This window comes from Propithecus coquereli, unplaced genomic scaffold (assembly GCF_000956105.1).
Source record: "Propithecus coquereli isolate 6110/MARCELLA unplaced genomic scaffold, Pcoq_1.0 Scaffold6, whole genome shotgun sequence".
In the NCBI taxonomy this organism is placed as follows: Eukaryota; Metazoa; Chordata; class Mammalia; order Primates; family Indriidae; genus Propithecus; species Propithecus coquereli.
The window spans coordinates 13,946,454-13,966,046 of NW_012151951.1; the positions used below are offsets into that span (position 1 = coordinate 13,946,454).

Here is a 19,593-nt window from a genome sequence, read left to right on the forward strand (position 1 = left end):
CAAAATTTACATTAGGATTCACTCTTGGTATTGTGCATTCATGGGTTTTGACAAATGTGTAATGACTGTATTCATCAGTATAGTATCATACAGAACAGTTACACTGTCCTAAATATCCTCTGTGTTCCACCTGTTCATTCCTCCCTTCCTCCAACCCCTGATAACCACTGATATTTTTACTGTCTTCATAATTTTGCCTTTTCTAGAATATCATAGATGGATTCATACAGTACATAGCTTTTCAGATTGGCTTTTTGCGTATAGCAATATGCATTTAAGTTTCTCTATGTTTTTTCGTAGCTTGATAGCCCATTTTTTTCTAGCTGATGCCGTTTTATCATTGAATAATATTCCATTATATAGATGTACAACAGTTTATTTATTCATTCATCTATTGAAAGGCACCTTGGTTTGTTTCCAAGTTTTGGCTATGAATAAAGCTGCAATAAACATTTGTATACAGGTTTTTATATAGACATATGTTTTCAGCTCATTTGGATAAATACAAAGGAGCATGACTGCTGGATTGTATGGTAAGTGTGTGTTTAGTGTTGTAAGAAACTGTTAGACTGTCTTCCAAAGTGGCTGTACCATTTTGCATTTCCACCAGCAACGAATGAGAGTTCCCATTGCTCTACAAGCATTTGATTGTCAGTGTTTTGGATTTCAGCCATTCTAATAAACTGAAATTCTAACAGGCTTTATGTAGTCTTGTTTTAATTTACATTTCATTGATGACATAATGTTGAACATGTTTTCAAATGCTTATTTATTTATCATCTATATATATTCTTTGGTAAAATGTCTGTTCAGATCTTTTGGCCATTTTTAAATTGGGTTGTTTATTTTCTTATTGTTAAGTTTTACAAGTTCTTTGTATATTTTAGATATTAGACCTTTACCAGATACATGATTTATCAATATTTTCTCCCAGTTTGAGGCTCCTCTTTCATTCTCTTAACAGCATCTTTTGCACAGTATAAGTTTTTAATTTTAATGAAGCCCAATTTACCAATATTTTTTTAATGTATCTTGCTTTGGCGTTGTAGCTGAAAAGTCATCAAACCCAAGATCACCCAGATTTTCCCCTATGTTATCTTCTAGGGAGTTTTATATTCTCATGTTTCGCATTTAGGTCTATGATCCATTTTGAATCCATTTTTGTGAAAGGTGTAGGGTCTGTGTCAGAATTCATTTTTTTTTATATGTTGATATCTAGTTGTTCCAGCACCATTTGTTGAAAAGGCTATCATCTTTCCATTGAATTGCCTTTGCTCCTTTGTCAAAGATCCCCTGACTATATTTGTATGGGTCTATTTCCGGGCTCTCTATTCTGTTCTAATGATCTATTTGCCTATTCTTTCGCTAATATCACAACTGCCTTTGATTACAGTAGTTTTACACTAAGTCTTGAAGTCAGGTAGTGTCAGTCCTCCAAGTTTGTTCTTCTTTAATATTGAGTTGGAAACTCTGGTTTTTTTTTTGTTTTTTTTTTTTGCCTTTCCATATAAACTTTAGAATCGGTTTGTAGACATCACACATAAACTCTTTGAAATTCACAACTCTCTGATACAGTGGTGTGGAAAAGGTCACTTAATTTACCTGTTGACAGATGAGCTGAGGCCCAAAGCAGTTAAGAATTTGTCCAATGTCACGAAAAGACTCAAATCCAGGTCTTCCATTGCCAAGTCCTCAGCATTTTCCACTCTACTGTATCTCTAGATAGAAGGATTAAACATGTATATGGACTGGCTTCAAAATTAGTTGATTGCCTAATATACCTGGCCTATATGCAAAATAGAACCCAGTATTTATCAGAGACACAGGTCTACTGCACAGCAACCTGCTTGCAAAGCTACGAACAGCTCAGAGTGACGCGGAAGATGACAGCTTGTGGTGTTAAGAGGACTGGGAGTGAGGAAGTTGGCAGCCCCACATGCCAGAAAGGAGAGTGGTCAAGCTGTTAGGATGTGGCTGCCTCAACTATCTTTCTAAAATCAAACTTGGCTCACTGAAACTATCAGTAAAATATTAAGAGATCAAGTAAATTGTCTGTACTAAAATAAGCCATCCCTTGATCTTAAATTCCTTGCTATTTCACAAGTACATCTCTAAAGTTGATTGGAAAATTATTCTCTTGTATCATATGTAACATGTGACAGTCACTGGTAAAGAAGCCAAACTCTGTAAAATAATTTAAAGAGGTTTATTCTGAGCCAATTTGAGAACCATGGCCCAAGAAGTCTTGGGCAAGTGGACTCGCAGTGGTTGGGCTACAATTTGGTTTTATACATTTCAGGGAGACCGGAATTTCAGGTAAAGTCATAAATCAATACATGGAAAGCCCAAAAAGGTGGGACATCTCGAAGCGGGGGTGGGGGGGTGGGGGGGTTATAGGTTATAAGTGGGTTTAAAGATTCTTTGATTTGTAATTGGTTAAAGAAATGAAGTTTTGTCTAAAGGTTTGGAATGTTTTCAGTTAAGATAAGGAAATTTGTTAATCAGAGACAAACCAGCTGACATATACCCAGATTCAAGTGATTTGTTATATAAATTGAGGACCTGCAGGTTTATCTTGCATAGCCTTAGGCCTGTTAATGAGTTACAAAGGATATCTACAAGAAGAGAAGGGAGCATGATGAGGCAGGTCTGGTCTCCCTTCTCATGGCCAGTAACTTAGCTTTAGGGTATTTCTAGGATCCCCTTGGCCAAGAGGGGGTCCATTCAGTGAACTGGGGGGAGCTTAAGATTTTATTTAAGTTCACAAGTCACACTTCTTCCAAAACCAAGTCTAAAAAAAAATCTATTTTTCCATTTTTTTTCTTATTAGAAAAATAATACAGGTTTTAGGAAAGAATTCAAAAGTACAGAAAACCATAAGAAGAAAAACAAAATTATATATATTCTTATCACACAGAGATAAGCACCATTACTAGCTTAGTATTTTCTTTCTAGTATTTGTTTCATGCTTATATCTAATGTCTGAGGGTTGTTCTTTTTAATTACTTTTAGTTAATTATTTTTCACTTGGGCCATCATATTTGGATATGTGTATGTATATCTGGGGTTTTTCTGTTACATTATCATGAGCATTTCCTATGACATTGCATATACTTCATGAATATGACTTTTAATGGTTGCATTATATTCTATTATATGGCTCTACAATTATTCATTTAATAATGCTACTATTATTAGAAAATTTGCTATTATAATTATATTCTCAAAGCACAGCCTTGTACATGTCTTCATCCATATCTTTGACTTCAAAATTGTCCTTCTTAAGTAAGGACAAGGATGCTTTTTCTTAGGAGGCAGAGCTCCTCAAAAGATTTTGTTGTCAGTTTTGTCAGAACATGTGTGTTTTTAACACATTAGTGCCATATTCTTCCCACTTTCTTCACATCTGAAAACAATGTGAGCCACTTATCTTGTCTCTTTTCCATCAATTTGTTTGTTTTTACCCTTTTGGTAGCTCTTAGGCAGATATAAATATCTTTTTTTTTTCATGTTAAGATAAAGATGTAGGACAGTAACCTCTCAAAGGAGGTCCTCAAATGAAAACTAAACCAAAAACTGTCAAAAAAGAAAACCCATACAGACTTGTCATTAATCAGGACCTGCCAGCCAGAATTTGCCAATGGTTTAGATGCTCCTCTGCATAAGGATTACTGAGATCACCTGAAAAACTTTCTCCTCCAATTCCAATAAGTTGAATTTTCTCACTTTTGAAATTTACAGATTTAAATGGAGGAAAATGATAATGAAATGGAAAAAAAAAGTTCTCTCTCACTTTCTTCCAGAATATGTAAAAGCTAAATGTCTGAATCCTCTTTTTTTTTCCATATTAATGACATTATTTTCTTCCCATTTTATTAAATCTGCTGTGCGATCAATTGGATTGAGACATTGAAATCATCTAAGGCACTATACCAACTATATTTTTATAGCAATGTTTAAACCATATATGTAAAGTATCTAGGGCAGAGTGGGCAATTGATTGTCTACTGCTATAATTTTAGAGTCACCAAAGAGCACACCAACCTCAATATCGTATTGCTTATTCATCAAAATGTAGCCCTTATTACAAGAAAACTATAGACTAAAATTTCTTTTAGATAAATGCGAAACTCCTCAACAAAATATTAGTAAATCAAACCAGAAATATATATAAATGATGACAAAGTGGGTTTATTCTAGAAGTAGAAGATTAGTTTAGCATTTTAACTCAGTAAGTATAATTCATCACATTAACAGAATAAAGGAAAAACACAGTATGACCATCTCAGTAGATGAAGAAAAAGCAACCAGCAAAATTGCTAATTCATTTATGATAAAAATTCTCAGAAAACTGGGAATAGAAGGAAACTTTCTCAATGTGATGAAAGGCATCTATGAAAAATCTACAGCTAACATCAAATTAGCTGAAATCTGAACATTCTCCCACTAAGATTGGGAAGAGGCAAGAATGTCTGCTCTCACCACTTCTATTAAACATTGTACCAGAAGTCCTAACCAGTGCAAGAAGGAAGGAAGAAGAAAAAAAAGACATACAGATTGGAAAAGAAATAAAGCATTCTCTATGTGTAGACAACATTGTATTTTTTATGTAGAAAGTCCTAAGGAATTGAAACAAACAAACAAACAAAAACTACTAGAAGTAAAACATATGTTTAGCAAGGTCTCAGGATAGAAGGTCAACATGCGAAAGTCAATTATACAGTATTTCTATAATACTAATAGCAAACAATTGGAAAAAAATTTAATGCATTTACAATAATGTCAAAAATAATGAGAACACTCAGGAATAAATTTAACAAAAGATATGAAAAATATCTATGTTGAGAATTATAAAACATTACTGAGAAAAATTAAGGAACACTTAAATAAATGGAGAGATATACCATTTTCATGGAACAGAAGGCTCAATATTGTTAAGATGTCAGTTCTTCCCAAATTGATTTATGGAGCCAATATAATGATCAAGTTCTAATCCCATTAGGCTGTTTTTATTCAACATTGTGCCAAAAGTATAATACAATAGAAGTAAAATAGAAATTGACAAATTCATTCCAAAATGTATATGGAAATGTAAGGGATCTACAATAGCAAAAACAGTTTTAGAAAAGAACAAGTCCAGAAGGTTTATACTCCCTGACTTCAAGACTTATTATAAAGCTCCAGTAATCATACCCAAGGATAGGTGAAACGATCAATGGAAAAGACCAGTGGAACAGAGTCCTTGAATAGACCTATACCTACATAATAAATTGATTTTAAACAAAAATGCCAAATAAATTCAATGTAAAAGAAAAGTTTGTTCAATGGAAAAAGGAAAATTTGTTTAGAAAATGGTACTGGAACAATTGAATATTCATATTAAAAAAAGATAAACTTTTACCCCTCATACCATAGGCAAAAATTAATTCAAGGTTAATTATAGACCTAAATATAAGAGCTAAAGTGATGACAGTTTTAGTAGAAAACACAGGATAATATCTTGTGATATAATAAGAAATATACATTTGGTCTCTGCCCTGGTTTCCTGGCACACCACTCCTAAAACCACTGGAATCTCCAAAGTGATGTGTCTTTTTGTAGGCTAATGAGATAACCATGACTGGGGGTACCTGGATAGGGCCTGGTTGCCAGGGGAACCAATCACATGATTAGAGGGTTGGAACTTTCAACATTCCCCCATCTCCAGGAGGGGAGGAGAACTAAAGATTGAGTTGATCATCAATGGCCAATGATTTAACACATTAACTGCCCTGTGAGTTGTATTTAACTCACACTGGTTTTGAGCCCAGAGCCTTGTGGTGAAGCATATGTAACTCACATGCATCTTCAGCTTGGGAGCCAGGAGAACTATTTTTCAAGTTGCATATAACTCATGCACAGAAAACAATAAAAAAATAACAAATTTTTCATTAAATTAGAAAGGATTGTTTTGTTTTTGAAGTTTTTATTCTATTTTTGTAATAAAACACCATGGCTCCAACGAAAAAAATTTTTTTTCTAGTGTGGCAGATCAATACCTACAGCGAAGTCACTGTAAAAACCCAAAAAGACAGGTTTGGAGAGCCTCCTGGTTGTTGAACACACCCAAGTACAGGGAGGGTGATGCACCCCAACTCTTCAAGGACAGAAGCTTCTGCGCTCAGGACTTTGCCCCATGTATCTCTTCATCTGCTTCTTCATTTTTATCCTTTAAAATATTATTTGTAATAAATTGGCAATAATAAGTAAAGTGTTTTCCTGAGTTCTGTGAACTACTCTAACAAAGATCAACCCAAAGAAGGGGCTATGGGAATTCCCAAATTATAGTCAGTTGATCAGAAGTTCAGGAGGACAGAAGTGGGGGGCAGTCTTTTGAGCCCTTAACCTGTGGGATCTGACACTAACTCCAGGTAGATAGTGATAGAATTCAGTTAAATTGTAGGACCCCCAGCTGGTATTGGGGAATTGCTTGTTGGGGAAGAAACCCCTACACATTTGGTCACAGAAGTGTTCTGTGTTGAGTGTTGACAGTATAACAAGATTGTCCTATACAATTTTCATGGCCTGGAGGTAGGCAGGTAAACAGGACAAGAAAGCAAATAATCGTATATATGTATATATGTGTGTGTGTGTATATATATAGATATATGTATATATCTATATATATAGAGAGAGAGGAAGTGGTAACTAAGACTTCAAACAGAAAAAATTATGTTCATCAAGACATTGTTAAGAAAATCAGGCCAGGCGCGGTGGCTCACGCCTGGATTGTTTGAGCTCAGGAGTTCAAAACCAGCCTGAGCAAGAGCGAGACCCCGTCTCTACTAAAAATAGAAAGAAATTAATTGGACAACTAAAATATATAGAAAAAATTAGCCGGGCATGGTGGCGCATGCCTGTAGTCCCAGCTACTCGGGAGGCTGAGGCAGGAGGATCGCTTGAGCCCAGGAGTTTGAGGTTGCTGTGAGCTAAGCTGACGCCACGGCACTCTAGCCCCAGCAACACAGTGAGACTCTGTTCTCAAAAAAAAAAAGAAAATCAAAAGGCAAGCTACAGACTAGGAGAAAATATTTGCAAAAGACTTGTGTCTAGAATACCTACTACAATGGAATAAATGTGTCTAACAACCCAATTTTTTAAACGGGCAAGGCTAAAGCAGGCACTTCACAAAGCAAAATAAATGGACCAATAAACACATAAAAATGTTCAACATCATAAGTCATTAGGGAGCTGCAAACTAAAACCACAATTGGATATAACTACATGCCCACTACAATGACAAAATTTTAAAAGGTTGACAATACAACATATGGAAATGAAGTGGAGTAACTGGTACTCTCATATATTGCTGGTGAGAATGCAATGGTATAACCACACTGGAAAAGTTTTAACTACTTTATATACATATTGTTAAAATATACCCCAGAAACAGACAAAATGGACTCCCTGTGGCTAAAATGAAACACACGCACACACATACAAACACCCAGAATCTCAGGGCTAGCGGGATGGAGGAATAGTTGTGTCTTCCGGTGTTATTAATTGCCAAGAGGTTTCTTTCCTGTAACTAAGCAGAAACCAGCTCCTGAAAGCACTGCCGAAACAACTGCAGGTGGAAATTTCCCGACTAACCTTGATAGACCACCAGACGCCAACCGACAACCCCCTTCCCCCACCTTGCAGTACTGCCACGACTCTGACTGGAGAGGACCGGTCTTACAAACATTCTTTATTGATAAATGGCCACAGATCTTAAGCCAGTTTCAGTCGGCTTGTGGATACTGTGCACGAATCGTCTTTGCGCCCTGTAGTTCACGTCAGGGACAGAGTCCAATTCCACATCATTTTAATGCTAGAACCCCACCCGAAAGGGTTACACGCATGTTACATATATGTTTACCCACTGCGCTCACACCTGACTTCCCTCGTGGACAGAATTTCCCCCAACATGTATGTTAGGCTGTCTGTAAGACATATACACCAGCTCCTGCCCCCTGTCTGAAGGGCTGCACTTTTGGTTTTCCCCAGAAGTTGTGTTCCCTGATTCTCAAATTGTTTCTCCCCTGAAAGTAGTCTTCTCCTTTCCTTCCTTTGTGGGTGTCATGATCATTTGTTAACAATATATCTACAAAGTTAAATATACGCCTACCCCTTAACCCAGTAATTCTACTCCTTTTTATTCAAGAGAAATGAAATATATATATGTTCACAACGATTTGTTTATAGAAACTTAATTCACAATAGTCAATAAGTGGAAAACACAAATGCTGGTGACAGTGAATGGATAAACAAATTGAGCTATATTCATGCAATCAAATCCTACTTAACAATACAAGGGAATGAACTGCTGATACCCACAGCAACATGGATGAATCTCAGAGACATTTTGTTGAGTGAGAGAAACCAGTCACAAAAGAGTACATATTGTATAATTTCATTTATATGATATTCTAGAAAAGGCAAAATAAAGAGGAAAAAAAATCATCATAGTGGTTGCCAGATTTTGGGGGGGGTCAGGGATTGACGGGGAAGGGACACAAAAGAAACCTGGGGAGGCTGAGATTGCGATGTGGGTGTGGGTTTCATAGGTGTAACCTTTTGTCAAAATCGTAGTTAAGAATTTTGCATTTCAATGTATGTAAATTTTATTTAAAAAAGAACTGTAATAAAAAGTATATTATTTAATTGGGGGCAGGAGGTGTTCGGCCGTATAGATTAAAAAACAATGGCAAAAAGTGGGTAATTGCCAAAGCTGGATGATGGTTACATGGGGTTCATTACACACATATAATGTTCTGTGATTTCCATAATAAAAAAATGAAAAGATATAGTCCTTGCTTTCTCCAGACTATAGGATTCTAAGAAGAATAATCAAGGGAAATTAAATTATAACAATAGGTTTTGGTCTGGAGCTACCTGTGACTGTGTAGGTAAGTCTGTCTTGTGCTGAAATTCTGTCTTAGGAATCCCACCTGCCTCCCAATAACCTACCTTCCTCAATATAAACTTGAACAGGAATAAAGGTGATCACTTGCTCTTCATCTGCCTGATTCTTGTGTCCTCTTTTTCAATTGGTTCAGAAAGTAGTTGGGAGAGAAGGATGCAATTTACTGGGCCTGTTTGGTTTCCTTACAATGTTATCACCTCTGCCTCCTGGATGGACCTTAGTATCGCCATGGAGCTTCGTCTTGTCAATATCATGCCTCCTGAGATGGGGAAGGACTCTCTCCTCAGCAGTGTTGCTACTACTTACGAGGATTCTCTAAAGGGTAGTTTTGTTTCCCCATTTTTTTCATAGCCTCCTACATCAAAAAACTTGTGACCAACTCCCTTTGATCTGATCAGAGGACAGCTGGGAGAACCAGCGCAGCATCACATTCAAGAGCATCTTCCTCCCCTGCCAATCAACCAGTGTCCTGGGGCCTGCTAACCTCTGGGTGAGTTCTTTGCTATCCTAGAGGAACACAATGATCTTCTTTCAGCTGAGTCTTAATTTAGGTGCCCTAAGGCCCAACCACTTGTCTGGAGGTCCTCTTGATCACTTCTCCCAGAGTTTAAATACATTAAGTCTTTATGCAAATAGGCCTCCAAATGGCCCATCCCAGAAGGTCAGAATTTCTTGACTGAATATGTAGATTAGGCTTCCTCAGTGTTAAGAGTTTTAGGTCTGTCAGAAATGGACTCTCTCAGGCAAAACGCTGTGTCAGAGAGGTTGGGTGATTGGTGAAGATCCCCAACCGGGAAGTAGCAGAAAAGAACTAGAATGTGGATGTACTAACTCCCAATCCATGATTAAAAGGCTTATCTGTAAAGATATGCTGTAACTAAGGTATCTTTTGCTTAAAAGAAAGAAACCTGATGCAAACTATTTTAAGCCCAAAATGGAATTTGTTGGAAGCATACTGAGCTAGCTCACAAAATCAAAGGAGAAAATGCTAGAATTAAGGAGGTACTGAAAATTTCAGGGACTAGAATTGTGGACACAAATACAATTGACAACTTTTTCTCTCTCATTTTTTAAATTTTCTTTCAGGTACTTCCTCAGAAATTTCATAATAGTAATAAATTTCACGCTAACAAAGATTGCAGATATGTTTTAAAACTAGAGAATGAGAAATAAAAATAAAATCCTAAGCCCCCTAACAGAATGAATGGACTCCCACTTGGCCAAGGGGACTCCATAGAAACCTTAAAATTGAGTTCCCAGACATGGTGGGATGGGAGATCAGACATCCCCTTAGCTCACTAGTCACCATTACACTTTCTTCCTAAGGGTTAAAACATAACCACCTCTTTAGAAAGACTTGCCCCATGACGATTTCAACCGACTACCTAAAGCTACTCCTCCCTTTTTGTGGTCTCGGTTTGGACAAGACTAACCGGCACTCCTTCTTGATAAGATACCACCCACCGTGGGGTTGTTCTGATCAGTCTACAAAGGCTGTGCACAGAGGATTGTCATGTCCTCTGCTTCACCTCTTGATATCAGAGGGCTGAAAACTCCACCCTGGGATCATGCTAACACCACCATTTTTTGAACACGGGACCCATGAATCAGCATAAAGCTCAATGGCACATGCACATGTTTCTCTTTTCATAAATATTCATGACTCCTCCTATAGCTTATTAACTATGTATATTCAGCCTCTTAGCTCAGCATAAATTCCTGCCCCCCTCACCCCTCTCTCGAATGGAAGCTCTTACTCTTGATTTCTGCCCAAGGCTATGCTTCCCAGCCTGAACGGCCAACCTGTAGGCTGCAACCCTTTATGAGAAATAAAGCTCTCCTTTCCAAATTTATGAACCTCATCATTTTTCAGCTGACAAGAGGATTCATGATTATTCTTATAAGCTCATCAGAATTACTTATATTTATATTATAGTGCACAGAATTTTTTTTCTTCTTTTTTCCTTGTGAGAATTACACTTAGAAAATTTACTATTAAAAAACACTTCAAAAGGCAATTCCTGATGCTTACTTGAACATTCTTCCTGAAGCAAGTTCTCACACTTAGGCTGCCTTGCATAGGTCTGTTTATGCGTTGGGTTCCTCCACCTTACAGTCTCCCTTTCACCTTCAGAGACGCCACTCCTCGTGAGTGTCACTGTGTTTTATTCTCATCCTCACCAGCCAAGAAGCTTACATTGAACTTCACTTTCTGTTGTTTATATTAAGAAACAAGAGGTATTTCTTCATACACACCCTGCTCCGCCAACCCGCCACTCTCTTGCTATTGGGAAAGACAGTCATGGGCAGCTCGCTTAACCACTGTAGGCTACATAAAAATGCACGTTAGGGTTGGAATGTTTCCTTTCATGGAGATAAGGTCCCCTCCTGGCCTGTGCTGGGAGAATCTTTCCCTGTTCCTGGCTTGATGTGTACTTCTTTGTTCTGCTTAAGTTAACATGTGTGGCATATGGCACCTGGCCAACCCCACTGCTGGGGAGGGAAGTGGGGTCCTTTGTCTGTAGCTCAAGAGGGGTGCATGCAGACCGTCTCCCTGCATCGTCTGCAGGATGGGACCTGCTGGCCATGGGACCCTTGCTTACTATTAAAGCTGGCCTTGTTTTGTCTCTTCTCTGTGTGAGTAAAGCCCTGTTCCATCCAGTACTTACACAAGTCATGTCTTTCTTGGCAACCTTAACACCTGCAAACCAAGCAGTGAGTTGACATCTGGGTACTGCTGCTCCTAGTGGTAGGCATCATTATGCTCTTTCCTATCTTCCCTCAGTGGATCTCTCCCCTGGAGGTCATGACAGGTGTCACTTGCTCAACAGAGGAAGGAGGCTGTTTGGAGTGTGTGGGATATGCCCTCCCTCCATACCACCTGAGAATCGCTTATCTATAGAACATACTTATTATTTTAATCCCTCACCATTCCTACCCCATAACAGATGCCCAATGCATGTTTACTGAAAAAAATTGGCCTGTAATAAACACCACCTTAAAGATCCAGTAGTTGGCCTGTAATCCCAGCACTTAGGGAGGCCAAGGTGGGAGGATTACTTGAGGCCAGGAGCTCCAGATGAGCCTGGTCAACACGCAGAGTCCATGCCCCCATCTTTATAAAAAATAGAAAAATCAGCCAGTTGCACTCACCTGTATAGTCCCAGCTACTTGGGAGACTAAGGTGGGAAGAAGCTTGAGCCCAGGAGGTCGCGGTTACAGTGAGTTACGTTCACACCACTGCACTGTAGACCGGCGACAGAGCAAGACCCTGTCTCTTAAAAAAAAAAACAAGAAGGCAGCCCCTGAAGAGCAGCAGCTGCTGTCCTAGAGCCATTTCTGTGGCATCTTCTCTAGGGAAGAGGAGGTTGCTCCCTCACCGCGGCCCTGTGACCCAGGGACAAAAGAGGCTCACCTGAGGCAGCCAGCCCACCGCCTGACCACTGCCGCTGCCCCGGAGAGGGAGCCACTCACCTAAAGAGAGCAAGAGCTGAGCTTCCCAAACCCCTCACCTCCACGACACTTTCTCTGACAAACAGGACTGGATTTTGTCCAGTACTTGCCAGGTTCTGATCTAGTGGTGTTGTCAAAACTGCAAGGGAATTTTGGTCTAGGTCCAGTTGCTCATTGTACAAAGATCCAATTATTGAGATCACGAGGATTGCCAAGGAAGAAAGGAATTTTTAATACAACAGACGCCTTGCCAGGAGAAAGTGAGAAGCTGCCTCAAATCTGTCTCCCAGACTGAAGGAGATCTCAAGCATTTTAAGGAGGGGCCACGTGCCTTGGGGCAGGTGGAAAGGGATGGTTGAGTCCTGGCCTCAGGAAGTCTGCCCTGGGGCCTTCAGAATCTCAACTCCTTTGTCTTGCAGAAAATAAATTGGATCATTTCAGGCTGGGTGTGGTAGCTCACACTATAATCCCAGCACTTTGGGAGGCCAAGGCGGGAGGATGGCTTAAGGCCAGGAATTCCAGCCCATCATTTCCAGGAAAAAACTTAAAGGGTCAAGTAATTAGTTAAGGGAGGGGATTATAAAAAATATCTAGGGGTTCATGGAGTGGTTACAGTAGCACATCCAGAAACCAGGCTGGGCAGGCCACCTATAGTTAAGACGATAAAATCAATCAATGACCTGCAATCCTTACTTGCTCTTCCAGTAAATTAAAGTGAGGGGATCTGAAAATGCCTGGGGTAGAGTGGAGCCTACATTTATTGATAGTTCCAGGCCTTCAGGTACATGGAGGGCAAACAGAGAGGGAAGATGCATGCCTTAGGCTTTGTTACGTGGCTGGGGGCGGGGGGTGGCGGGGTTATGCCCATAAAACCCCCGTTTTCTAGCTCAAAACTATCTTCCTTCTTCCTCCCACAGAAGCACGTCTTACTCTACAGAACAAATCCCGGAGTCCCTATATAAATGCATTGCTAGAGATTTCTACAGGAAGAAAACCAAAAAAAGCTGTTTTCCTTGCGCAGAGCAGATGTCAGTCAGCACCCAAGCATTCGGGGAATGTGACGAAAATTGCATATACAGAAAAGTATGCTGTTAGTGTATTAGCAAGGGTGACCTATTCTTTTAGGCTATTCAGAGAAATCACTGTCATTTGCAGTGATTTTAGTCAACTGCTCTCTCTATCATTTTGTGTAATTAGGGACGGCCATTTTCTCAAGGGTGGCAAAACATCAGGCTTTTTTGTGCCCCCCACTTCCCAGAGAACAGCTCCATTTCTGTAGCCTTCGGAACATTAATGGTCTTTGAGCAGAACAAGTCATTGAGGCAGCAGCGGCGTCAACACGGAACATGCGGGTAACCAGGCAGAGACAGGCACAGCTGACACATGCCATCAGCTCCCTGGACAGAGGAGGGATGAGTGACAGGGCTGTTTGCTGAATGTCCTACCTGCCCATCACCTGGCGCCAACATGCCCCCTTGGATATCGGCCTCTCATTTTTTTCTCCGAAGATCAGAGCCCCTAAGGACTCCAAAGCTTGTGTCTTTTAACATGTCAGAGGAGAAAGTGATAAAATAAAATTTCCCTGCCACAGGAGGTGAGAGGGGATTTAAATGTGTAATTGTTTTCAGCAGTTGCTTTGTTCTAGCATTACCCTTTTATCTACTGCTCTGAGAAATGACTTCATTTAGCCAAACTCTTCCCCTCCTGCCTCCACAGCCGGCTCTCTCAAAGCATGAGCCACACAGCTCCGCTTCATTAGCGTCTTTGTTTGTGTACCAGCGTCATTGATGGTATCGGTTATAGCTCTGGGAGGACGGTTTGTTCATACATTAACCGTCATTAGGAACAAACAGCAAACAGCTTCTCTAACGAGCAAAGCCTGTTCCCCGAGCTGACACTTAGAGCCTAAGAAATGGGTCTCCTTCTAGGTACTGCTCCTGTGTGATACCTGAGCTTTGTCTTACACTAGCTCTGGTGTATTCTCCCGAGTTTAGACAGCTAATCCCTCGTACTAGTGCAGAAAGGGCTGTTGTTTCATAAGACTCACAAACACTATCCTTGCCACTGCCGGTACCCAGGAAGTCCCAGAGCCTTCATTTTTCATGCTTTCTAGCTGTTTCATGTGGCTGTGAAGTCATGGGTGATCTTATTTGTGGCATATTGAGACTAAGTGAAGTCTTGGCTCTCGACATTTCAATTTATACAGATAAATTTTTTAAAAGAACAAGAATACATACGTTAAAAAATATTTCTTTTGTTGTAGATCCACTATCTAATAAATGATGGGTTTGGACAATAAAAATCAAACCATCGTGTTGCTAACATCAGAGGGATATGATTAAGAACAATTCCAATAACGGTTACTTTCTCAAGTGAATTTCCTGTGGTTGGTTTTATTTATCTAAGTGCTGAAAGACCTACTTCTGAGGAGTTATAGACTGTGGATATGGCGTCAATGAATTAAATCCTTCAGCGGATTCATTTTCCCAGTCACCTAAAGGTCACAAAGCCAAGCAATCTGTCGATGACTGAATTTTCAATACTTTTTATCAACTAACTCATATTTGCTTTATGTTTGATTGATTTCTTAGGTCAAGGCTATCAATAAAATAAAAAGGAGTCTAAAACAGTAGATTCCAGGAAGCACACACAGATATGGCCAAAAATCTTACTTCTTATCTTTCCAGCTTATGTTTGATGATATGTGAATGATGGTACACACTTTATCTGTGATCTGAACTCTCCTATTATTAAATGACCAAATGGAGTAGCCATTTTTTTTTTTTTTTTGGTCTGATGCCTCAGGTAAAACGTATCATGAACAACGATGATAGGAAAAAACCTTCCTTCTGCCAACAAACCATATCTGCTTGAACTCTTCCTTCCATGTGATCCAGTGGAAAATCACCCTACTATGGCTGACAGCCTGCAGGCCAATGTGAGAGGGTCCTTTGGGAGCAACTCCCAGACCTCAGGGAAAATCCCAGGGCTGTGCCCAACTCTGCAAGTTACTAGTTGCTGGAACAGCTCTCCTCCCCACGGAGAAGCTGGTAGTTGGGGACAAGCAATGTTTGTGTTCTCTGCCAGAGTGTCACAGATGTAACCTGAGGCACATGTGATGTCCGCCATAAACGTGCAGGTTTATCCATGCAAAGCTTGATTTTCTGAGGTTATCTGGCTCATTCTGGATATGATGTCTGCAATTCAGCTAAGCTCCCATGGGCAACAAATGGTCTAGATCAGGGGTTAGCAAATTCTTTCTGTCAAGGGAAAACATAGTAAATATTTTCAGCTTTGTAGGACACAACAATTTCTCTTGCAAATGCTCAATTCTTTCAATCTGCACAAAAGTGGCTATCAGCAATACATAAAAGAATGAGCGTAGGTGTGTTGAAATTAATTTTATTTAGAAAAACAAGCAGTGAGCTAGCTTTAGCTGGTGGGCCACAGTTTGCCAACCCCTGCTCTAGAGGAGTTGTCTTAAATGTTTTTTGATTGTACATGCTGTCAGTATAAACAAAACCAAACAACACACGAACACACATACAAACCCACAACGCATTTAAGTACATACCCCAATACTGTAGATGTTTATTTATGTATAAATTACACACAAGAACAAATATGCTAATAATATACTGTTTTCATTATAAAACATACACAAAAATGGAACCTTTAAAAAATGAGATATAGATGAGTAATGCTTTCAAGTGTAAATTTAATTGTTGTGACTTCATACTCTCATTGCCCAAGATCTAAAACACGATATACACAGAGAGCTAGGTTCACAGTCAATGGCAGTGGCTTTAAATCCGTAATTTGAATAGTCTTCTTGATAACTTAAAACACAATTTTGGGTTTTTATTTGACCTAAATAGATCTTTGTTTTTGTCTTATAGTGTCACTAGCAAAGAATTCAACTATTTATTATAATATTATAACAAACTTATATTATTTGCTCTACATTAGGCACAGTCCTAAGAGTTTCAAAAATATTAACTTATGTTACATGAGGAATGGCCTCATGTCCTGTCATATTATACTAAGTCCCCAATAAAATACTGACCTCGTTTATAGTAATAAACATAATAAAGACTAATCTATATTAACTATGATTAGCATTATATTAAAATAAGCTTAACTACAAAGGTACAGTCAGATGCTATTACACTAATCTTCAGCTGTTATTGATCATTGTGTTAACTTAATACCCTGCTCCTCTCTTCTGGACTTAGTGAGGAAATAATCTTCAAAGCCCTGGACTTGAGCACAGGGCAGCAGAGCATCTTGTTGTGAAACGGCCCACCCAGCAGTGTTGCTCCTACTTTGGATCTCTCGGTTTGCGGGCTGGTACTGAACACTCTCTACAGCAGCGGTTCTCACACTCGCCTGCACATCAGAATCACGTGGTGGGCTTGTTATAACACAGATGGCTTAGGACCCTGGCGCAGAGTTTCCTATGGGATTTCTGACATGCTCCCAGGTGATGGTGCCACTGCTGGTCCAGGGGCCACACTTTGAGAACCTCTGCTCCAGATAACTATCTGGTCCTATTCTTTCCAGGAAGTAGAAATGGGCGTTTTGATGTTTACGTGGTTTTTGATTCCATGTGACTTTGTTTTTACCCACCAATTTTGATCCCCCATCCACCCCCATGCTTCAGATGGACCACTTGGAGCTCATCCTGCTGTCAGCCTTCATCCTGTGCCGATGCTGGCTCAGTCTGTGCTCAGCAACTACCCACTACCAAATCTATCCTCAGCAGTAATTCTTGGCCTGTTGTAGGACAGAGGCTGATGCACTTATGAGAGGAATCACACAAGGTTGTATCCGTTTCCTTCTTTTCACTCTATATTCTTTCTCTGTCCAATTTCATATAGTCACTCCCATGTTTCAGCTATCACCTTAAGGTGATGATTCTTAACCTTGCACCCAGAGCTCTGACCACTCTCCTGAGCTCCACACCTACACATCTCAACTGCCCACTGTGGACATCTCTACCTTGATGGGCCATAGGTATCTGAAACATAATGTTATGGGTTGAATTGAGTTCCTCAAAAATATATATTGAAGCCTGAGCAACATAGCAAGACTCATCTCTACAAGAAATAAAAAAATCAGCCATGTGTGGTGGTATGTACCTGTAGTCCCAGCTACTTAGGTGGCTGAGGCAGGAGGCTCACTTGAGCCCAGGAGTTGGAGGTTGCAGCAAGCTATGATGATGCCATTGTACTCCAGCCTGGGTGACAGGGTGAGACCTTGTCTCAAAAAAAAAAAAAAAAAAGATGTCGAAGTCCTAACCCCCAGTGCCTATGAATGTCACCTTACTTGGAAATAGGATTGACACAGATGTACTTTAAGATGAGGTCATACCGGAGTAGGGTGGCCCTTAATCTAAACTGACGGGTGTCTTTATAAGAGAAGAGACACGCATATGGAGAAGATGGCTACGTGATGATGGAGGCAAAGATTGGAGTGATGAAACTATGAGCCAAGGACTACTCAGGATTGCCAGCAAACACCAGAAGATAGAAGAGGTGAGGAAAAATTCTCCCCTGCAGGTTTCAGAGGAAGCAGGGCCCTGCTGACATTTTGATTCTAGACTTCTACACTCAAGAACTACAAGACAATACATTTCTGTGGTTTTAATCCACGTAGTTTGTGGTATTTGTTACAGCAGCCCTAGGAAACTAACATGCTCATCACGTCCAGAACTGATCTGAACAACCCCTTTCCTCACCAATAACCCTAAATTGTTTCTTCTCCAAAGTTCTTTGTTCAAATAATAGCATTACAGTCTACAGTTTTCTCAATCAGACAAGCTAGAAACTTGGATTCATTTTATACTCTTCTTTGTACTTTACACGCTATAAGCCACCAAATTGTTAACTCTATCTCCTATCCAACTTTCCCTTTAACAACGTTCCCTTGATCATTGCAATAACTTCCAAAGCTTTTCTTCTCCTTTTTTTTTCTTTGCCTTTCTTGTATTTCCAATTAATTCTTAATATTTGCTACAACGATATGTCCACTGAAAGGACGGTAGGAGCTAAATAAGTCAGCTCTGCTCCCTCTCCATCCAGCTAACAGGTGCCCTGTGGAGCTCTGAACATCTCAAAGGAGCCCAGCAGACAAAAAGAAATGTAAATTTTTTTACAGTGCTAGACCTATTGACTAAAGCTGCCTTTTAGCATCTGTTTCTACAGCCTGGAGTAGTTCCTGAGAAGTTCCTGGAAAACAGCATGGGGGACGATCTCCAGACATACCTTGAGGGCAAGGTCACTTTATCCCTAAAGCAAAGGGGACCCATGCAGCAGTTTCACACAGCAGATTCCATTATCTGCTTGCAGTTAAGAGTAAGAGAAGCAGCTGATATGGCAACTCACAACAATTAACTATTTTTCTCTTCCTCCCCATAAAAGCAGCCAGCCACTTGGCCTAGCTGCTGGCATCGCCCTTCTCTTTCTTTGGGATGCCACACCGTCTCTCTGCTCTCTTCCCCTCCCCTCCCTTATTCTCTCTGTCCTTCTAAAGGGTAAAATAAATTTTACTTTTGTATCTTAATCTCTGCATGAGAAATCTTTCTCTACCCACGCCGTGAGCACCTACCACCAGCCTTTCCGCCCTAACGTCTACAGTGTTAAAGTACTTACAATAATAATAGCTACCCTTTACTGAGAGCTTACTTTGTGGCTGAAAATATGCTAAGTTCTTTCACATGTATTTGATCTTCGCAACAATTTTAGGCAGTAACTACTATTAATTATTTTCATGTTATGAATCAAAAAACTTGTGCCCAAGTTCACAAGTTGTGAGCTACCAAATGTCAGAGTTGGGATTGGAAGTCTTATTCACTCTTGTCATATTCTTTGTAGCACATCCTGTCACCTCCATGAAATACAAAGTACTGGCACGGCACTCAGGACAACCCTAAGCTATGCTTCCAGCCTTGTTACCCTACACCTTCCTTCACACCCTCTGTTCTTGGCACTTGAGTGTAAGGTTTTTGGATGGTCGGTGCCAGAGAAAGAAAGACGAGCAGAGTATAAAGTTTTTCTAGCGGCGAGGAGAGAGAAAGACAGAGTGCGGGGAGGGGGGCAAACAACGTGGCTTTATTGAGCGCTCCCGGGCGAGGTTCACGAGGTCCCGAGAAGTGGGGCCTGAGAAGTCGCGCCGCCCGGAAATCTTGAGTG

General features: G+C 40.0%; 1 protein-coding gene across 1 annotated transcript in view; it reads left to right on the forward strand.

Annotated features, from left to right (window-relative positions):
- The first annotated feature begins 13,746 nt into the window (after positions 1-13,746).
- Positions 13,747-19,593, forward strand: part of RBM7 (RNA binding motif protein 7) — a 56,608-nt gene continuing 50,761 nt past the window's right edge. The window contains exons 1-2 of the mRNA XM_012659146.1: positions 13,747-13,752; positions 18,607-18,756. Coding sequence (XP_012514600.1) covers positions 13,747-13,752; positions 18,607-18,756 — 156 coding nt within the window. The remainder of the gene's footprint in view (positions 13,753-18,606; positions 18,757-19,593) is intronic.